The 17,173-nt window shown below is 40.6% G+C and overlaps 1 protein-coding gene across 1 annotated transcript in view; it reads right to left on the bottom strand.

Moving 5' to 3' along the window:
- Positions 1 to 17,173, bottom strand: part of LOC139727591 (WASH complex subunit 5-like) — a 59,025-nt gene that overhangs the window by 24,961 nt on the left and 16,891 nt on the right. The window contains exons 16-24 of the mRNA XM_071638576.1: positions 16,458 to 16,568; positions 15,746 to 15,886; positions 15,005 to 15,085; positions 13,288 to 13,389; positions 11,085 to 11,264; positions 8,356 to 8,480; positions 7,476 to 7,566; positions 5,348 to 5,522; positions 3,825 to 3,904 (exon numbers count right to left, since the gene is read on the bottom strand). Coding sequence (XP_071494677.1) covers positions 3,825 to 3,904; positions 5,348 to 5,522; positions 7,476 to 7,566; positions 8,356 to 8,480; positions 11,085 to 11,264; positions 13,288 to 13,389; positions 15,005 to 15,085; positions 15,746 to 15,886; positions 16,458 to 16,568 — 1,086 coding nt within the window. The remainder of the gene's footprint in view (positions 1 to 3,824; positions 3,905 to 5,347; positions 5,523 to 7,475; positions 7,567 to 8,355; positions 8,481 to 11,084; positions 11,265 to 13,287; positions 13,390 to 15,004; positions 15,086 to 15,745; positions 15,887 to 16,457; positions 16,569 to 17,173) is intronic.

Below are 17,173 nucleotides of genomic sequence, written 5' to 3'. Positions count from 1 at the left end.
ATCTGCAAATGGTAAATTATGCCTTTAAGTCCCAAGATGAAATCTAAAGGGACTGAAACTTCAATGAAGTAGTTCTTCAAAGCCCGAGGTTAGGACATGCTATACCTTACATGCTTTTATATACACTGTACAGTTTGTTCTTGACAATATAAAGGTCTAGGACGGTTAGTCATCATGTAGTCTATCATTACAGTTTAAAGGGAATGCAAACACAAAGAGCAATGTGAATTGAGTAAAAGCATTAACATTAGTAGAACACATCAGTAAAAGTTCGAGGGAAATTGGACAATTGATGCAAAAGTTATCAATTTTTAAAGTTTTGCTGTTGGAACCGCTGGATGAGGAGACTACTAGAGGTTATGACGTATGAGTGGACAACAATGTAAAGAAAATATAAAAGGAATTCCACAAAAATTCATTTTTCCAGCAAAATGAAAGAGTACTACTTGACTAACCGCTTACAGAAAGCAGGGGAAATAAGTGCTACCCCTAACATATGTCAATATCAAGTTGTTGGAATGTGTAATCTTCATGAAAAATGATATTTTATTGAATTCCCTTTATGTTTTCTTTATATTGCAGTTCACTCATACATCATAACCTCTCGTAGTCTCCTTACCCAGCAGTTCGAACATAAAAACTTTAAAAAATGCATTTATAACTTTTGTATCAATTGCCTGATTTTCCTCAAACTTTCACTGATGTGTTCTACTGATGTTACTGCTTTCACTCAATCCACGTTGCTCCTGGTTTGCATTCCCTCTAACAGTTTTAGAGTGTTTTGAGAGTAAAGCAAGCCTCGTTTGGGTTCGTGCACATACATGAGTACGTTAACTCGCACACAATACACTTGCAACCATCAGTCTGAATAGGGAGGGGAAATGAGAAGCTTTTGGGTTGCAATGAACTAAGTAAGATTTGGCTATAGTAGAAAGTTAGTCTGTGGGCTAAACCGACTCTCCAGCAAAACTTTTTCATCATGAAAACATGCCACATACACGTGTATATCTCACTCAAAGTCAAGTGAGCTCTGAGATCCTAGAATCCAAATTCACAGAGAGTATGTGATGGATCTTCAGCTTTTCTTTTTTTTCTTTCAACTGCTCTCCGGCAAAACTTGTCCATGGCTCATCACGAAAATGTGACATAATTATGATGTACATGTGACTCAAAGTCCAGTGAATTTTTGGATAGATTCTACATGACTGTGAAATTTATAGAAAGCATGTGAAGCATCTTCAGATTTTTCTTCATCAATTCAACACCAGATGCAGTGTGAATGTGAGGAAAACATATTTTGCTGATGCAAAGTCAGCAAAATCTCCAACAAAACTTTTCCATCTAAGATTCATCATGAAAACATGCCGCATATCTCACTCATAGTCAGGTGACTTAAATCTTTCCATTTGAGATTTGGGAGTGCATGTAGATCACATACAATGTGTACATGTACTAGCAATTGAATTTCTTACAGCTTTCTTTTTCATGCTAAAATCAACAAACACACCTGAACCACTTTGTCATGCCCATATATGTAATTAAGTTAATGATGTTATGAAACCAAATGTGTGAGAAACATTCAACAACATTGTCACTCTTGGCTAAATAAATCATGATCTGAAATTCTGAAAATCAAACTCAATTCACATTTTTTTTTTTTTATGACAAGCAATCACATACATACTGTAGGTAACAGCCATAAATCCATGTGACTTTCATACACTTTCTAAAATCTATTTGTACAAACAGCATTTTAAGAGGGTGCTATTTCAAACAGGTATTGCTCATCTACACTGTACATGATCTAAAGAGTACTGTAAAAGTGGATATTTTTGTGTGACTAATTTTTCGCGCTTAGATGGGTATAAAGAGTTTTGCGTGTTTTTAATTCCGCAGAATCAAGACATCCCACACAGGAACATATGGCAAGCAAAAATATTCGCGTGCTTTTATTTTCGTTCTAGTTTCTGGTTGCACAAAATGCGCCAAAATTTCAACACCGCAAAAATTTCCACTTTTACAGGAGGCAAGCTCTCAGATCGCATTATTAGGATTGAAGGGCAGCCAGCTTCCTCATCAAGTTAGATTTTAGTTTGAAAACAACATACTCAAATGTGGGCCACTGTAGCATAGTGGACAAGACTCCCGACTCCAGATCACAGGACCCAAGTTCGAGTCCCACCCAGTGCTTACGTCCTTGGACAAGATATTTCTACCCACTATGTCCCTCTCAACCCAAATGTATAAGTGGGTATCTGGAAATGCTAGGGTAATAATAACAGCAAGGCCCTCTGGTAGAGCAGTGGAAACACTTAAGAGGGAGCTACCCTGGGTAAATAAGACCTTATTATTATTACTATTAAAAAGAGGCACAGTTGATGAGGAAGCAAACACTAAGTCATGCCACCAGTAAAACCAAACCGAAACCATTTCCAGCTTGTTTCCAAGTATAGGTTAAGAAATCACATGTGGAATAGCTAAATAAAGTTCTTTATATGGGCCTCATACAAGATTGACGAAAGGACTCTTAACGGCCGTTTACAGGACATTTTTGTGTTTGAGAATGCATATGTTTTCTTATTTCAGTTTCCTCCACTTGATCTTTAGAATTTTTCTACACAAGTCTGTGGGGAAAAAACATAAGTTAGAGGAACAAGAATTTAAGGCATAATGGAAGGTACATATTATCTTGACTTGTTATAGACACAGGGTAATGTTACTCTCCCTGCCTTCTGAAGGAGGTAGGTCAAGAGCTGTTTCATCATTGTAGGAAAAGAAAATTGTGTGGAATTTTCTTCATATTTTCTCTTCAAACGTTGTACTGATATCACCTACGATGTTCTTATGCAGTCTTGCCATTCAGCAATGTCTGAACATGGAATTGAATGAGGACTTTTAATAATTCCTAATTCTTGCACAGCTTGTCACAAATTCTTCAAACTTCACGGATATGTTCTATCATAAATCAGGCTCAAGAACGTAGCCAATCAGCAGGGCTGAAATGAGTCACATGTGCACTCTTTATTCTCTGATTAACATTCACAGCCATGCAAAAAGTGTGCAACGAAAAAAAAGCAAAGCAGCACAGAGCTCTATCGTACAGGACATTACCGAGAAAGCATAACCGCAAGCTCACTGACGTCACAATGCATACTTTAGCAGTACGCAACCAAATAGGTTGTTACAAGCACGTCGTGCACTCTCAATCACTTATTTCGGTAAACAACTTCTAGTTCGTGCTGTCTTGGCCTTGCACATGATTATGCCTACAGCATATGTTGATTGTTTGGAACGAACATTTTTAGACATCTTGGCATTTGAGCAAATTCTACATTTAGCTGGCTGGTATTCACTGAAAAAGGTACATAAAAAATGCTATCGGTTTTTTGACCCATTTTATAAAACAAATAATGAGCAGGTTTATATTTGTGATGTTACTGGAGATGCAGCTCACTCTTGGGTATTCACAATGTAGTGCAACATGCACTCGGCTATGCCTTGTACATGTTACACCATTGGAAATACCCTCCAGTAGTGCACTGCAACTCCACTATTCAAAAACACACTCTCACCTGTGCATTATTTGTATACTAACTGTTATGCACTCACTGCGTCCACATACAAGTGTATCAGACAGGAATTCCCTCTTTCATGAAGGACGACTCAATAAATTGTTTGCCTCTGGAGCCATTGAGGTGCTGGGAGAAAGCCCCATGAGCTGGTATAGATATTACATCATGCAGCTCACATGGGGTAAGTCCCTCATCACACATGCAAAGTTTACACAGAGAACTAAATCTTTCGCAGCATGCCAAGTCTCTTACCTTCAGCACCACATTGATGAATGGTAGCCACATCTTGGCAGCCTTCGTCATGTAATGGGTGTACAACTTGCTAGGGTTGCCTGATAACAGAAAAGATAGAGATGTGATAAGACTGGTGTCCAACATCAATTTTGTGAAAGTGCAAACAACAACAGTAAAAGGATCTACAGCTGATAAAAAAAGAAAAAAAATACAACAAACTGTAACCTTTATGGATACAAACTTGAACTATTTCTGATAATCCCCAAAGTAATTCTAAACCTGTTTAGAAACATGTTCCAGAAACCACAAATGGCCTCGTTTGTAGGTGTGAAACCCCTTCCACCTACCTATTCCCTGATAACATTCCAGTTCTGGCTGTCTCACATTTAAATCTGCATTAATAAAATCCATGCAAAAGTGCAACTATAGTAAAACATCCTTGTAACATCCTAGTATATGGGTTATTCATTTGGCTCAGTCTGGTCTATGTTGATGTTTTGACTTGGATGAGGCAAGAAATCATTGCCAAAAGTTGGAAAACTGTGCCAATTGTTCACACTAGAGAAATACCTCACAACTTCATAAACACCGTATGCACATGCCATTTAGTTTTCAAGGTACATACAGTGTAATTATATCTAAAACATGATGGAATGTACATGTACATTTGTATGACTACACGAACATGTCCAATAATATTCACAGCACAAGATATTTGTACAAAGATCCAAACTAATGCGTACCATACATTTGTACCACACTCTGGAGTGTTCAAGCGATGTGTGGAGAAAGCATACCTCGATGATTATTTCTACAGGGGGTCAAATGTTTTGCAGCCACAGGGTCATGCACCTGGTGCGTTAATACGCTACCTACAGGTGTACGGTACCAAACAGAGTAAACTCTTTGAATTATGACGTATGTGCGTCCTGTTGGCATTCTTCGCATGCCAATTTCTGGTTCAGTTACGGTACGCTTTTGGAGCACATCGGGAAGTGGTTCGCTTTTGGCTCACTATAGTATGGTACGGTACGCTCTGCTTGAAAGCACCCTATTAAGGCACTTTTCTCATATTTTCACATTCGTTCATTCATGAGACAAGCACTTTGCACAGCAGACACAGTGCAGGGTTTCTACATAAACTCAGAGAAGAAATGAATATCTACGTATTACAGGCTGTTTAAATATCCTTGCCCTAGTTACAGGGGAATTCTGGATCATTTAAAAGTTATCTGACAAGAGAGAGAGAACCAGTTTCAATAGGCGTTTTCACATCAGCCCGATGTTTCGAAATAGCGCGCTATTTTGCTGACTATTTTCTGCGAAAAATATCTCGAGCTTAGATTTTTATCGGGCTGATGTGAAAACGCTTAATAAGCACAAGAAGGACAAAATTTGGTCAAAATTGGATAAAAATGAGGAAGTTATGAAATTGTAAAGTTTTGCTGATTTTTGCAAAAACAATGCTCAAACAGTTTACATTAGTATGCAAATGAGTGAGGATGAGTGAGGGACAAGGATGTTAGGGTGTGTCCACTTACTGATGATCCCCTTGACGGGGTTCAGCGACTTCATCAGGCTGCCAAACATCTCCAGCCAGGCCTTGTCGCGCAGCACGCCTTTCTCGATGATCGTCAGGAAGTTTTGCAGCTCACGCACGATCATGAAGCAGAGGAGACGATCCAGCCCGGTGAGCCCATAGGTCCCGATGCTTTGCTGTGGTTGTGGATGGTTGGGGGAGGGGAAATGGAAAAATATATCAAATGGTCTTCTTAAAGACTGATCAGTGATTGGTTAGAATGCAATCGCACGACTAATACGGTAATGATCAAAAGAGTTGTGTGGGCTATGGGAAACAGTGATGGTAGTATAATTCTTGGAATCACCAATGCCTAGGTGCCGTGCGCAAAGCAGCGTTTTATTTAGAAGCATTACGGGATAGCTCAGGGGACAACTGGCCCGTTTTGGCACTCAGATCATGCTCTGCCTTTACCCAGGGGTATCTTTTATTGAAGATTTCTTCATGTGACCAGCACATTGAAGCCTTGCAGTGGTGAACCATGACTCCAGTGACCACAAATTTAGAAACTGTTAGAAACTTTATTTAAAATTTAGAAACTTTCAACTCTTTAAAGCTGAATTATAGCCAAGAAAAAGAGGAGTAACAATGGAGAAGTAGACAAATAATTCCATTGAATCGTATATAGGAGCAGAAACTATTGTATTACAACTTGAAGCAAACAATGACCCTACCTGACAAAATATCGAAAAATCATTCATAAAATTGATAAACATTTCCAGATCACCACCAAAGTTCTATCATCTGTTCCTTGTGTTATTCTCAACCTTTCCTGCCAGTTTCATACAGATCCGATCGCAACTTTTTGAGTTATTTTGCACACAGACAAACAAACCAACAAACCAACAGTACAGCTGTGTTTTTCCCATGTTCCCGACGATCACAACAGCCCTGTTTCAGGACAGCATGGACAAAATGGGATGGACTTCAAACAATGCCTTGAGATGAAACAGGCAAACGCAACAGGCCCTGATTGCCGTGGATGCCCGTGCCAGACTTTTAGACAATCAAATAATTTGCCACGGCAGTCCTGGTCCTAATGACAAAGTATGTTGGCAAAGGAACCACTGAAAGATTAGTTCATGCATTTGTTATGTGCTACATTGATTACTGCAACAGTCTTTTGTATGGCTTACCAGACAACCAACTCCAGAAACTACAAGTTATCCAGAATGCTGCTGCAAGGCTAGTGACAAAGACCAAGAAATATGAGTCAATATCACCTATCTTACGTGCCTTGCATTGGCTTCCTATCAGATCACGCATTGAATTTAAGATCTTACTGCTTGTTCATCAGTGTTTCCACAAAACTGCTCCTTCTTACCTTACAGATCTCCTTGTAAAATATGAACCTATGAGAGTTCTTAGATCATCACGGGAGGATCTATACGTAATACCCTCTATTTCAACAAACTATCATGGCAAACGTAGTTTCAGGCATGCCGCCCCAGAACTGTGGAACAGCATCCCAAGTGATATAAAACATGCGAGTTCCATTAATAAGTTCAAAACGTTTTTAAAAACGTATCTGTTCAGAAAGTAACATAGTGATTGTCGATGATGATTTATGCAGCATTCTACTGTTTCTGTAAAATTTTATATTTTTTTGTATGTTTCTTTGTCTCCCTCCAAAGCGCATAGAGACCTTGCCAAAGGTATTATGCGCTATATAAGAACGGTGATAATAATAATAATAATAATGAGGAATCTTGAATGCAACTATAAAATGGGGTGAACATAACGAAATGGGGTGGCACGTAATAGGCCGTAACAAAACTTGGAGGCTGTCCGTAGCGGGACGCGACTAAAAATAGTGATAGTCTAGCCTGACCAGATGCCATGAGAAAAGCGCCTGATGGCAATTTGTTCACCGGGGCGAGCACTGAACCGAAGAAGGCTAGAATGCGAAGGTGGGAAAAACAGGAGAATGTCTCATCTACCCACGGCGCACTAAGTTTCGGGCAAATGGGGCTGCCATGGTCACCAGGAACATGGTGTAAACACAGCTTTCTCTTAAATGAAAACATAACCTCCTCCCTTGACGGAGGTAATAAAAAGTCAAAGAGATGGCTCTAGTGATGTATACAGACCTGGAGTTTGGAGAAGACCTTCATATCTAGCACCTCCTGTCTGGTCTTCAAGTCATACCAGGTCTTCATGGCATCAATGTACGATGTGGTCCTGTGGAAGGAGAGGAGGGTAAGAAGGTGCTAAGAAGTTGGAGTACTAAAGGCATGATTTACCATGAGCAGATGAAACAAAAACCCAGCTTTTAGTGCTTCAGAATGGTTCTTAAGTGTGAGTTAGGGATAGAAACAACCAATGTTCAAGAATTAATCAGTATAATCAATGTCAGGTATTGCTAAATATACAAAATGTGAACAATAGTTATAATAAAATTGTTTTTAGACTAAACCGTCTACAGCTATAGTTTCGTGATAGAAATAGTGAAATCTCCTTTATGTATTTCAGGCCTTATTGTAATATTTTTATATGGTAGAATGTTTTGTGATACAACTGACCTACACATATGCATCAAATGTGACAACTCAAGCATTCTTTAAACCACTGCTCCTAATGGTAAACGATACTGTAGACTGTACCTGTAAAAGGGGGTAGATGCAAGTCTCACCCCACTTTCAGAACAGGCACAATGTCCAACAGGTTTGCCCACAAGCACAGTCTGAAATTTTTTTTTGAATTTTTGGTCTGAAATCCCTCTCTAGTAAGCTTCTGACGAGACAAGTATGAAATGCTGGTGAAAAGTTATGTAAAAAATCTTGCATTTCTCACTTTTTAGAATAATTCTGTCAAGTGCTATGCGTAACAGATGTGTAGTTCATTTTACCGTTGAATTCGTTAGATTTTACTCTTTCTTATCAGACTAACTTATCTGTGGATATACAGTTGTAGACATGTAGCCAGTGGGGCTGAGAGAGTCAACGGGAGGGTCCATTCAGGCAGACTCACTTTGGGTCAGTGATGCGAAGGATCTCCCTCACCAGCCGGCCCATGAAGTTGATGGAGCTGTCGACGGGCGGAAACTTGGGGATCGGGATAGTGGTGGACTGGTACACGCTCTGCCAGTCATGGACCTGCATGCAGTAATGATGATATTGAAGTAGAAGCTCATTGGTATTGGTACAATGTACATGTACTTCTCTAGGCCACCACATGGACCTACTGTAGATAAGGTGGAGTTTGTACACCAGGAGCCTTGATACTTCGAAAGGGGAGTCAAGCAATCTACATCAGGGCATACTCTCTTAATAAAGATGGCAGGCGATAAAACATTCTGAAAGTCTATGACCTGCTTATCGACCGTTATATCATCAAGACGAAGACGGGTCATTCCGCTGATGAAGGCTGTAGTGCTAACAGCTGAAAATTAAGGAGGTAGAGTGTGTATTGAGATCAAAAAGTGAAAATCAATTTCAAGTAAATGGTGATAAAATGTACGCATTGGAAAATCAGTTTCATGGGCTACATCAAAATACATGTACCTCAGTCCAAATAGACAGTACTACATTATATGTGACCATGCACCTCAAAACGAACATAAAGTTGCACACACTGATTTTGCGTGAGGACTGAAAATAAGTGAAATGGGTCAACCTAGCCGAACTTGACTTTTTCATATTTTCTGAAAGAGCGGGTCTTCTTTTACATTATGCTAAAATTTGGTATCATAAAACAGGCAGGAAAGTGTGCTTTTTTTAGCAGTTTATCTCGAACATTTTTGGTGGAATAGTGTGATTAGGTGTGTCTTTAGAATCCCTTTTTCATTTCTGAGAAACCTTGTCCACACTCTTCACTTTCAACTCTAATAACTTTTGAAAAGATAGTGCTACTGCTTTGAAAGTTGGCATGAATTACGGACAGAATGTATTAATGAGGCATGCTTAATTTCAGTTTAATCTGATAATATTTTCATTGTTGTTACTCTGGTGGTTTACTTCCTGTTTTTTGTCCCATTCATCGCACAGCCAGCACGGTTTGGTAAAGATTAAGCGCTTGAATAGACACTGTACTTCAGAGCCTCTTTTCTCAGTTCACACTTTTCCTGAGTTTCTTTCCAATATTTAGATAGGTTAGGAGAGTCCATTTGATTTGAGTTATACATCATTTTAAAGCTTAAAGTCTGCTCTTTCATAATATGGTCTTAACTAAAAATTCATGTCTGGCGACTTTTTGTTTGTTTTGAGGTGCAGGGTCACATATTAAATGGGTTAGTCAAATACCGAGTTAGTGACTGGCTAAACACAGTCACATGATGGAGGCACATTCGTTATGTTCGCCCATGGGCAGAACATTTTTTGTAATATTCTCCCATGGGAAAAAATTTTCATGCAACAAAATATCAACATTTGCAGTAGTCTTCACACAACGTTGGCTCAGTTGGATGGTTGCATTGTGTCATGAACCACCCCTCCAACCAACACCCCCCCACCCCATCCCCGCACCTCCTGATAACATCAAAGACAGACAGGCTAACAACATGCTAATGACTCAAGCCATCTGTCTCATGGCTCTGCTACCTATGGTGATATCATAATCTAGACTACTTTTTTTTTTCTGATTTTTTGTTTTTTTGTTTTTCCAGCTACAGTTTGTCAATCTTTTAGATGATCTGGACGGAAATGTGGCTGGATTGTTGCGAGTGAGTCATCATTATTTGCTGGCACATTTTCATCAATAGATGTTATCAAAATATTTCACCTTCAAGTTTAATTCATTACTGCCTGGGAGGAGCTTCTAGCCACACTCTGCTGTTATCACACCTGTGAAAACCATCATCACTGTTGACTCACACATTTTCATCAATAGATACAATGTATTATGAAAATATTTGACCTTCAAGTTTAACACATTACTGCCTGGCTTAAGCTTCTAGCCATAATTTGACGTTAACACACCCATTAAAACCATCATCATTATTGACTCACACATTTTTTTTATCAACAGATATCGTCAAAATATTTGACTTTCAAGTTTGATTCCCTACTGCTTGGTGTGAGCTACTAGCTACGTTTTCCTGTCAGCACATATCCAGTGAAAATCATGTGCAAAGCGGTACGGTATGTAAAAGTGGGGATGAGATGGGGATTTGGGGGAAGTGTGGCTTGTTATAGATGTTCTTATTCTGTGATCTAGCAATCATTGAGATGAGGTATGAAAATGGGAAAAGTGAATCTTTAAAAGCACTGAAGAGTGCATTGACCCTATCTGTCAACGAAATATAAAGGTTTCTGCCATTAAATGAACACTATTCAATGATGGACGACCAATCACATTAATTAAGGTTTAAGCATTTTTACTATGTTTATGCCACACAAACTGCCAGCTGGAAAGGGGCGAAGGTAATACAACAATTAACATAACATACTTCTCAAATATTGCCCGTAAGCGGGCAGCATAACACACTGGCATTCCTTTCTATGGGGTTATCAAAAATGCATACTGTAAAACAAGATATTTTTGCATCATTAAATTTTTGCCAATTTGAGCCGCCGGCCTTTTTCACGGCATGAAATTTTCGTAAGCTGCCTCAAACGTTTAATTCACAAAGTATAGACATGAACTTTCACATGCCCTTTCAATTTTGTGAATCTTGGCTCTCACGAAATTAAAATGCAAACACAAACATTCCTTGTTTTACAGTAAATCTTCTTAAGAAGATGGTGCACATAAACACGGACCTTGGTGCGCAGGAAGCTGTTGCACTCCTGCTCCATGTTGTAGTTGATGATGCGGGAGACCTCCTCCTGCCAGATCTTGAGGCCGTGGATGTCCACGTAGTCCTGGATGTACTCGAAGGAGCGGATGAATCCGTCCATGCGGGCTCCCAGGGCGTCCAGCTTGGGCATAAGCTCGCACACCTGGGGTTGGATGGGGAGGGGGAGGGGTTTAGAAGAAAGGAAGGAATTAGAAGAAAGGAAGGAGTTGGAAGAAGGGGGAATGATTGGAAGGAGGGGTTAGATAGAGGGGGAGGGGTGGGAAGAAGGGGGAGGGGTGAGGAGGAGGTGTGGTCAGAAGGAGGGTGAGGGATTGGAAGAAAGGAAGGAGTTGGAAGGAGGGGGAATGGTTGGAAGGAGGGGTTAGAAAGATGGGGAGGGATGGGGAGGAGAGAGGGAGGTTGAAAGAAGGAGAAGGGGTTGGCAGAAGGGGAAGAGTTTGAAGAAGGAGGAGGGGTTGGATGGGTGAATGAAGTTAGGAAGAGGGGAGATGGTGGAAGGAGGGGGAGGGATTGAAAGGAGGTGAGGGGTGGGAAGGAGGGGCTCAGAAGGAGGGGGAGAGGTTGAAAGGAGGAGGTATTGGAAGAAGGAGGAGGTACCGGAAGAAAGAGAAGGGGTCGGAAGGAGAAGGAGGGGTTGGGAGGGGGAAAGGACGTGAAGGGGGGGGGGGTAGAAAGAGAGGAGAAGTTGAAGGTGGGGTTGAAATTGAAGTTTGGAAGAGGGGGTTGGAAGGAGGGGTTTGGATGGAGGGGGTGTAAAAATGGGGAGGGGTAGGAGAGAAGGGGTTGAAGGACAAGCGAATGGATTGAAGAAGAAGTTGAAGAGGGGGTATGTCACAAAGGAAGATCCGGGGGAGTTGGAAAAGAGCAGAGGAAGGAATCGAGGGAGGAGGAGGAGGGCATGATAGGAAAAATATGGAATGAAACGAGGATGTGGTTGGTTAAGGACAAAGAGGGTAGGTAATGGAGGGAGAGAAGAATGCATGTGTGGAGGAGGGGGAGGAATGGGAAGGATGAAGAAGGTAGGGAAGGGGCAATCAGAGGAGGAGAAAGAAAAGAAGTGGCGGGAGATTAAAAGAGGAAGGGACAAATAATGGACAATGGTGAAGAGGATGTGTGTGAAAGAGAGGAGGTGGAAGGAAAAGATAAAGGGATGGACAGAAAATAAGCAAAGGATAGAAGAGGAAGGGGTGGATGGAAGAGGGAGGGGTGGATGGAAGAGGGAGGGGTGGATGGAAGAGGTAGGGGTGGATGGAAGAGGGAGGGGTGGATGGAAGAGGGAGGGGTGGATGGAAGAGGGAGGGGTGGATGGAAGAGGGAGGGGTGGATGGAAGAGGGAGGGGTGGATGGAAGAGGGAGGGGTGGATGGAAGAGGGAGGGGTGGACAGAATAGCAAGGGGTGATTGGATGGGAAAGATGAAGAGAGGGTGGAGGAGGAGAAGGGAAGGGTAAGGCAATGAGTAGTAGTAATAGTGACGGTTGAGAAGGTGGAGGAGAGGGAGTTGGGGATGGATGATGCAGCAGTAAAGGTGGGGTGAAGAGGATGGAGAAAATTGCAGTTGAATTGTAAAGGAACTTAGGAAATGGGAGATATTAAACGATTGGTGATCAATTTCAAACATACTTGAGACTTGACTTGTAACTAGGAGAGATTTAAGAATTCTACCGATTTCAAACATACTTGTGACTGGACTTGTAAATGGGAGAGGTTTAAGAATTCTAGTCTTACCCAGTTACGTCCATCCCAGGGCAAGAATTATAGCTCACTATGTCTCCTTTTACCACAGTGTATATAATGAAAATTGGTATCTGACAACACTGGGATAATAAGGATAGCAGGGCCAGCTAATCAAGACTCCTCGTTCAATAAAACCAGGGGGACATTTCATGAAGCGTTTGGTCTGACTAAATTTGTCTGACAAATATGATCTCATTGCCTTGATGATGAAGAATTGTTTGGGAGGGGGGCATTTTATGAAACGTTTTGTCAAATATTTTTTCTGACAAACTGTTATAAGCTACTGAAATCTTTGCATCTGATTGACAAAACGTTTCATAAAATGCCCCCCCCCCCCCATCCCAAACATTTCTTCATCATGATCTGGTTTCACATGTTCATGACCCTCATAGTGGACATGACTAATAAGTCACACAGTGGGTGGCATTACCTTTGCCTTGGGGTTGAAGATGAGTGAACTGTGGAGGGCGCTGGCGACCTGGGCCACGAGCTCCTTGCGGATTCCATCCTCCAGAAGCTGCTTGGGGTCGATCTGTCGAGGAGACGAGAAGACGCAACGACATGAAGAGCATCTTGAATATGGTCTTTAACCCTTTCTGTTGTGATTCCCAAGGGATTAACTTGACACGCTTTCTAATAAACATCCAGCTGTCTTCAACAGCTTGACAACTGTACTACATGTATGTCAACAAACTTTCAGAAACATGATCCTAAAGAGGGTTACACAATCCAGACTAGAAATGTCGCTATGGCGACTGGTATGCCTCCGCCATAATGCATGATTCTCCTAATAGGTCTATAGTACATGTGGACAATGTGTGATTACATTTTCACAAAATTGGCAAAATATTAAAATGACATGTTTGTCACAAATGTATTGAATGTTTACCTTCCTTGACCTATGTTTATTGGATGAATAGGAGAGCATGTATTTGGGGATTTAAGAACTTTAACTTGACTTTGACCATTTCATAAGTTTATGCACTGAGTAATTTTCAAGGTATGGAGAAAAAGCGCAATTTCTGTATTGAACAGTAAATTGTTATCATTTTCATCTGGCCTTTGATTTATAAGAGAATCACTGTCAGGCAGAACACACATAAATTAAGCATGTTCTAAGTTTCAAGATAACTTGAGCCACTTCCGAGATATGGAGAAAGAATTAAGTTCAGCACTTTCACTTGATCTTTGACCCTTTGACCTTTGACCTTCTTGGCAAAAAAAAATCCCAGAGAATCTCTATTGGGTTATACATGCATACATCAAGTTAAACAAAAAAGTCCTGCTGGCATTGCATAAACATAAGGAAAATAGTAAAATTTTTAAGTATTGCCCTTGACCTTTGACCCCTGACCTTTGACCCCATGAACCCTAAATTCCCTAGATAACCACTGCCAGTCAGTAGATGCATATATATACTATGTTCCATGAAGATACCTTGAACAATTTCCAAGATACAGAGAAAAAAGTGAAAATTTAACATTTTATTTGACCTTTTGACCTTTGACCTTTTGACCTCATGACCATAAACTTTCACCAGAGAATCTTAATTGGGTAGTACATGTATACACTAAGTTTCCAGAAAATATCTTCAGGCATTGCATAGATATGGGGGAAATAGTAAAATTTTAAGCATTTGACCTTGACCTTTGACCTTGAGCATGTGCACCCAAAAGTTGATAGGCACAACTTCACCCCCTAATACACATACATGCCAAGTTTCATTAGGATACCTCAAAAGGTTTTGGTAGTTACCCTGTCCACAAAATTCATTACGGACGGACGGAAGGACGGACGGACGGACGGACGGACGGAAAGACGGACGGACGGACGGACGGACGGACGGACAACCCGAAAACATAATGCCTCCGGCACCACTTCGTGGCGGAGGCATAAAAACAGTATTGTTACATTACGCACACCTTTTTACAAAGCATCAGCCCCACACAAAGGGCACTGTAATATGAAGAGAAGAAAGGAAGGATTACTTTATACGTATTCAATGATATCTAGTTTTAAACCACCAATCAATCAACTGCCAAACAGAGTACACCAGTGGATGCATACACCAGTGGACACTTTATGGTGTTGGTTAAAATGGAAAAAAAAAATGCTTACAAAGTGCAGTTCTTTGAACCATTGCTTACCTTTATGATACCAACTAGAGTTGTCTTCATCATGAGAATTCCTTCGGTGAACACTGAGATGGAATGAGTAAGCCTTGCCACCTGATCAAAAAACAAAACAAAGGAGACAGTCATACAAGAAGAGGGGAAAATAAGTCACGATAACAGCACTAATACTCTGTCCCCTGGGAACACACTACAGGTGGGCATTAACACTCCGCAAAAAAAAGGTAGCACTCACCTAGTTTCCATATGATGCGAATAGTCAGAATTCAAAGTGCTAAGTACATACTAGAAAGGATGTTTTTACTGAAGCTTCTATTATATTTCTTTAATCCAAGGGTTTTGCAGATTTTGTTTTCCAAGCAGGTAGAGCTATGGGAGCCACCAGCTACCACTGACAAGAACTCCAATATGAGTGTGAGTTGTGCAGGGATGCCAACATTGCACACTGCACTGCAGTAATCTGAGGGCTGAAAACGTGTATTTTGGGTAGAAAAAAAATGCATTTTTACAATGTACCTTTCCTTGAATAGACAACAGTGAAACTGTAGGATTACAATTTGGGAAAACAGTATATGAACAGTATTTATATTCTATAACAAGAAAGTAAATACTTAGATCCCACGACTATCATCATTAAAAGTCTATAGTCCAAATTCCTTTCCGTTACAACAAAATTTCAATATAACGAAATAAACTGCTGGTCCTGAGGACTTTGTTATAATGGGAGTTGCCCGTACGAAGTTGGGCACTGCGCACCTCGTATCTCTGGTCCAGCTGGGCGTAGTCCCTTAGCTTGTCCTTCTCCAGCCTCGTTGGAACTTCCCTGATGTGGTGGGTCTGGAGCTGGATGATCTGGGAGAGGAGCGAGAACATCGTCTGTGGGATGATCTGCAGCACCTGTTGGGAGAAGCAATTCGTCAAGTTCAAGATCAATTTTCAGTCCTTTATTTCAAGGAGCGTGGAACCCAAATACATCAGACATAAGCTGATTGAGCGAATGCAGAAATATATATATCAAAAATACACCAGAGAAGAAAGTATCCATTCGAAAGTTATTGATATTTGAAGTCTTGGTGCGGCAAATGCTGGGTGAGAAGACTACAACAGTTCGTGATGTACCATGTAAATGTAAATCAATACAACAAAAATGTACAGAGAATGCCACAAAATTTGAATTGAACCCTGAAGGCACACTGGCTGGACTGGGGAGGGATTTGAGTGGTAGAGAGTTATGAAATGCCCCTCCCCCCCCCCCAAATCTTTTAGCACCCTTGCAGAGTTCCCTGCACGTTTTGCAAAATGTTAAAAGACAAGTTTGTTCTAAACTACCCTATTTTTGGATGTCAGGTTTTGATAAAGGACACTAAGAACCAAATAGAGCAGTTTCATGTGTTGAAAGCTGTGATTCTAAGAAGCAAATTGTGCCATACTGCATACAGGGGTAGTCATAAGTTCTTTAAACACTTACCTTACGGACGTATGCCACGAGCTCGTTGGAATAATACTGGGACACACTGACAAGATCTGGGCTGTTGGCTTGGTTGATGCGGATCAGGGGCAAATCGAGAGCGGAAGCGAGCTGCCATCACAAAGAGCAGAGAGATGATGATGAAAATCAGAGATAATCAGAATTATGCTCACAACTTTTGAGAAGGAAGATCTCCTTTCACCATTACATACAATACAGGCAAGGTTTCCACAAAATGTTGTGAAGACAGAATTTTATCAGACTGATCCACCTACACACATTCAATGATTACTGGCTATCTGTCACACACCAAATTGTGACCAGTGAAAGACAGAAACCTTTACAATAAACAGTAACCCTGTCAACTCAGCTTTAATGGAGTGTGCTGTTCATATGTCCTTCAAAATACAATGGAGGACCCCATTCATATTCATTTTTGGTCAACATTAGTCGATGTCGATCTATTCCTGTCGATTGTGGCAGATTATATTCCAAATGCGGCAGATTCCCATTGCTTAGGTAATTCCCAAGAGTCCCAAAGTTTACTTTCATGCCTCTTTGAAATCTTATGTTGGAGTCATCAATTATTAAAAGAGATGGTATAGTTTTAGTTGAGATGGGGAATTCAGATTTTAACTTTTCTCAAGGTAAACAGATTTTTTTTTTTTGGATATCTCCGCCATTTCAAAACCAATTTTCATCAATTAAACTTTTAA

Source organism: Diadema antillarum, unplaced genomic scaffold, assembly GCF_040938485.1.
Source record: "Diadema antillarum isolate AM-2024a unplaced genomic scaffold, OU_Dant_1.0 scf00000018, whole genome shotgun sequence".
Classification (NCBI taxonomy): Eukaryota; Metazoa; Echinodermata; class Echinoidea; order Diadematoida; family Diadematidae; genus Diadema; species Diadema antillarum.
The sequence above is the reverse complement of the archived record's forward strand: the minus strand, read 5'-3'. Positions and strand labels throughout refer to the sequence as shown.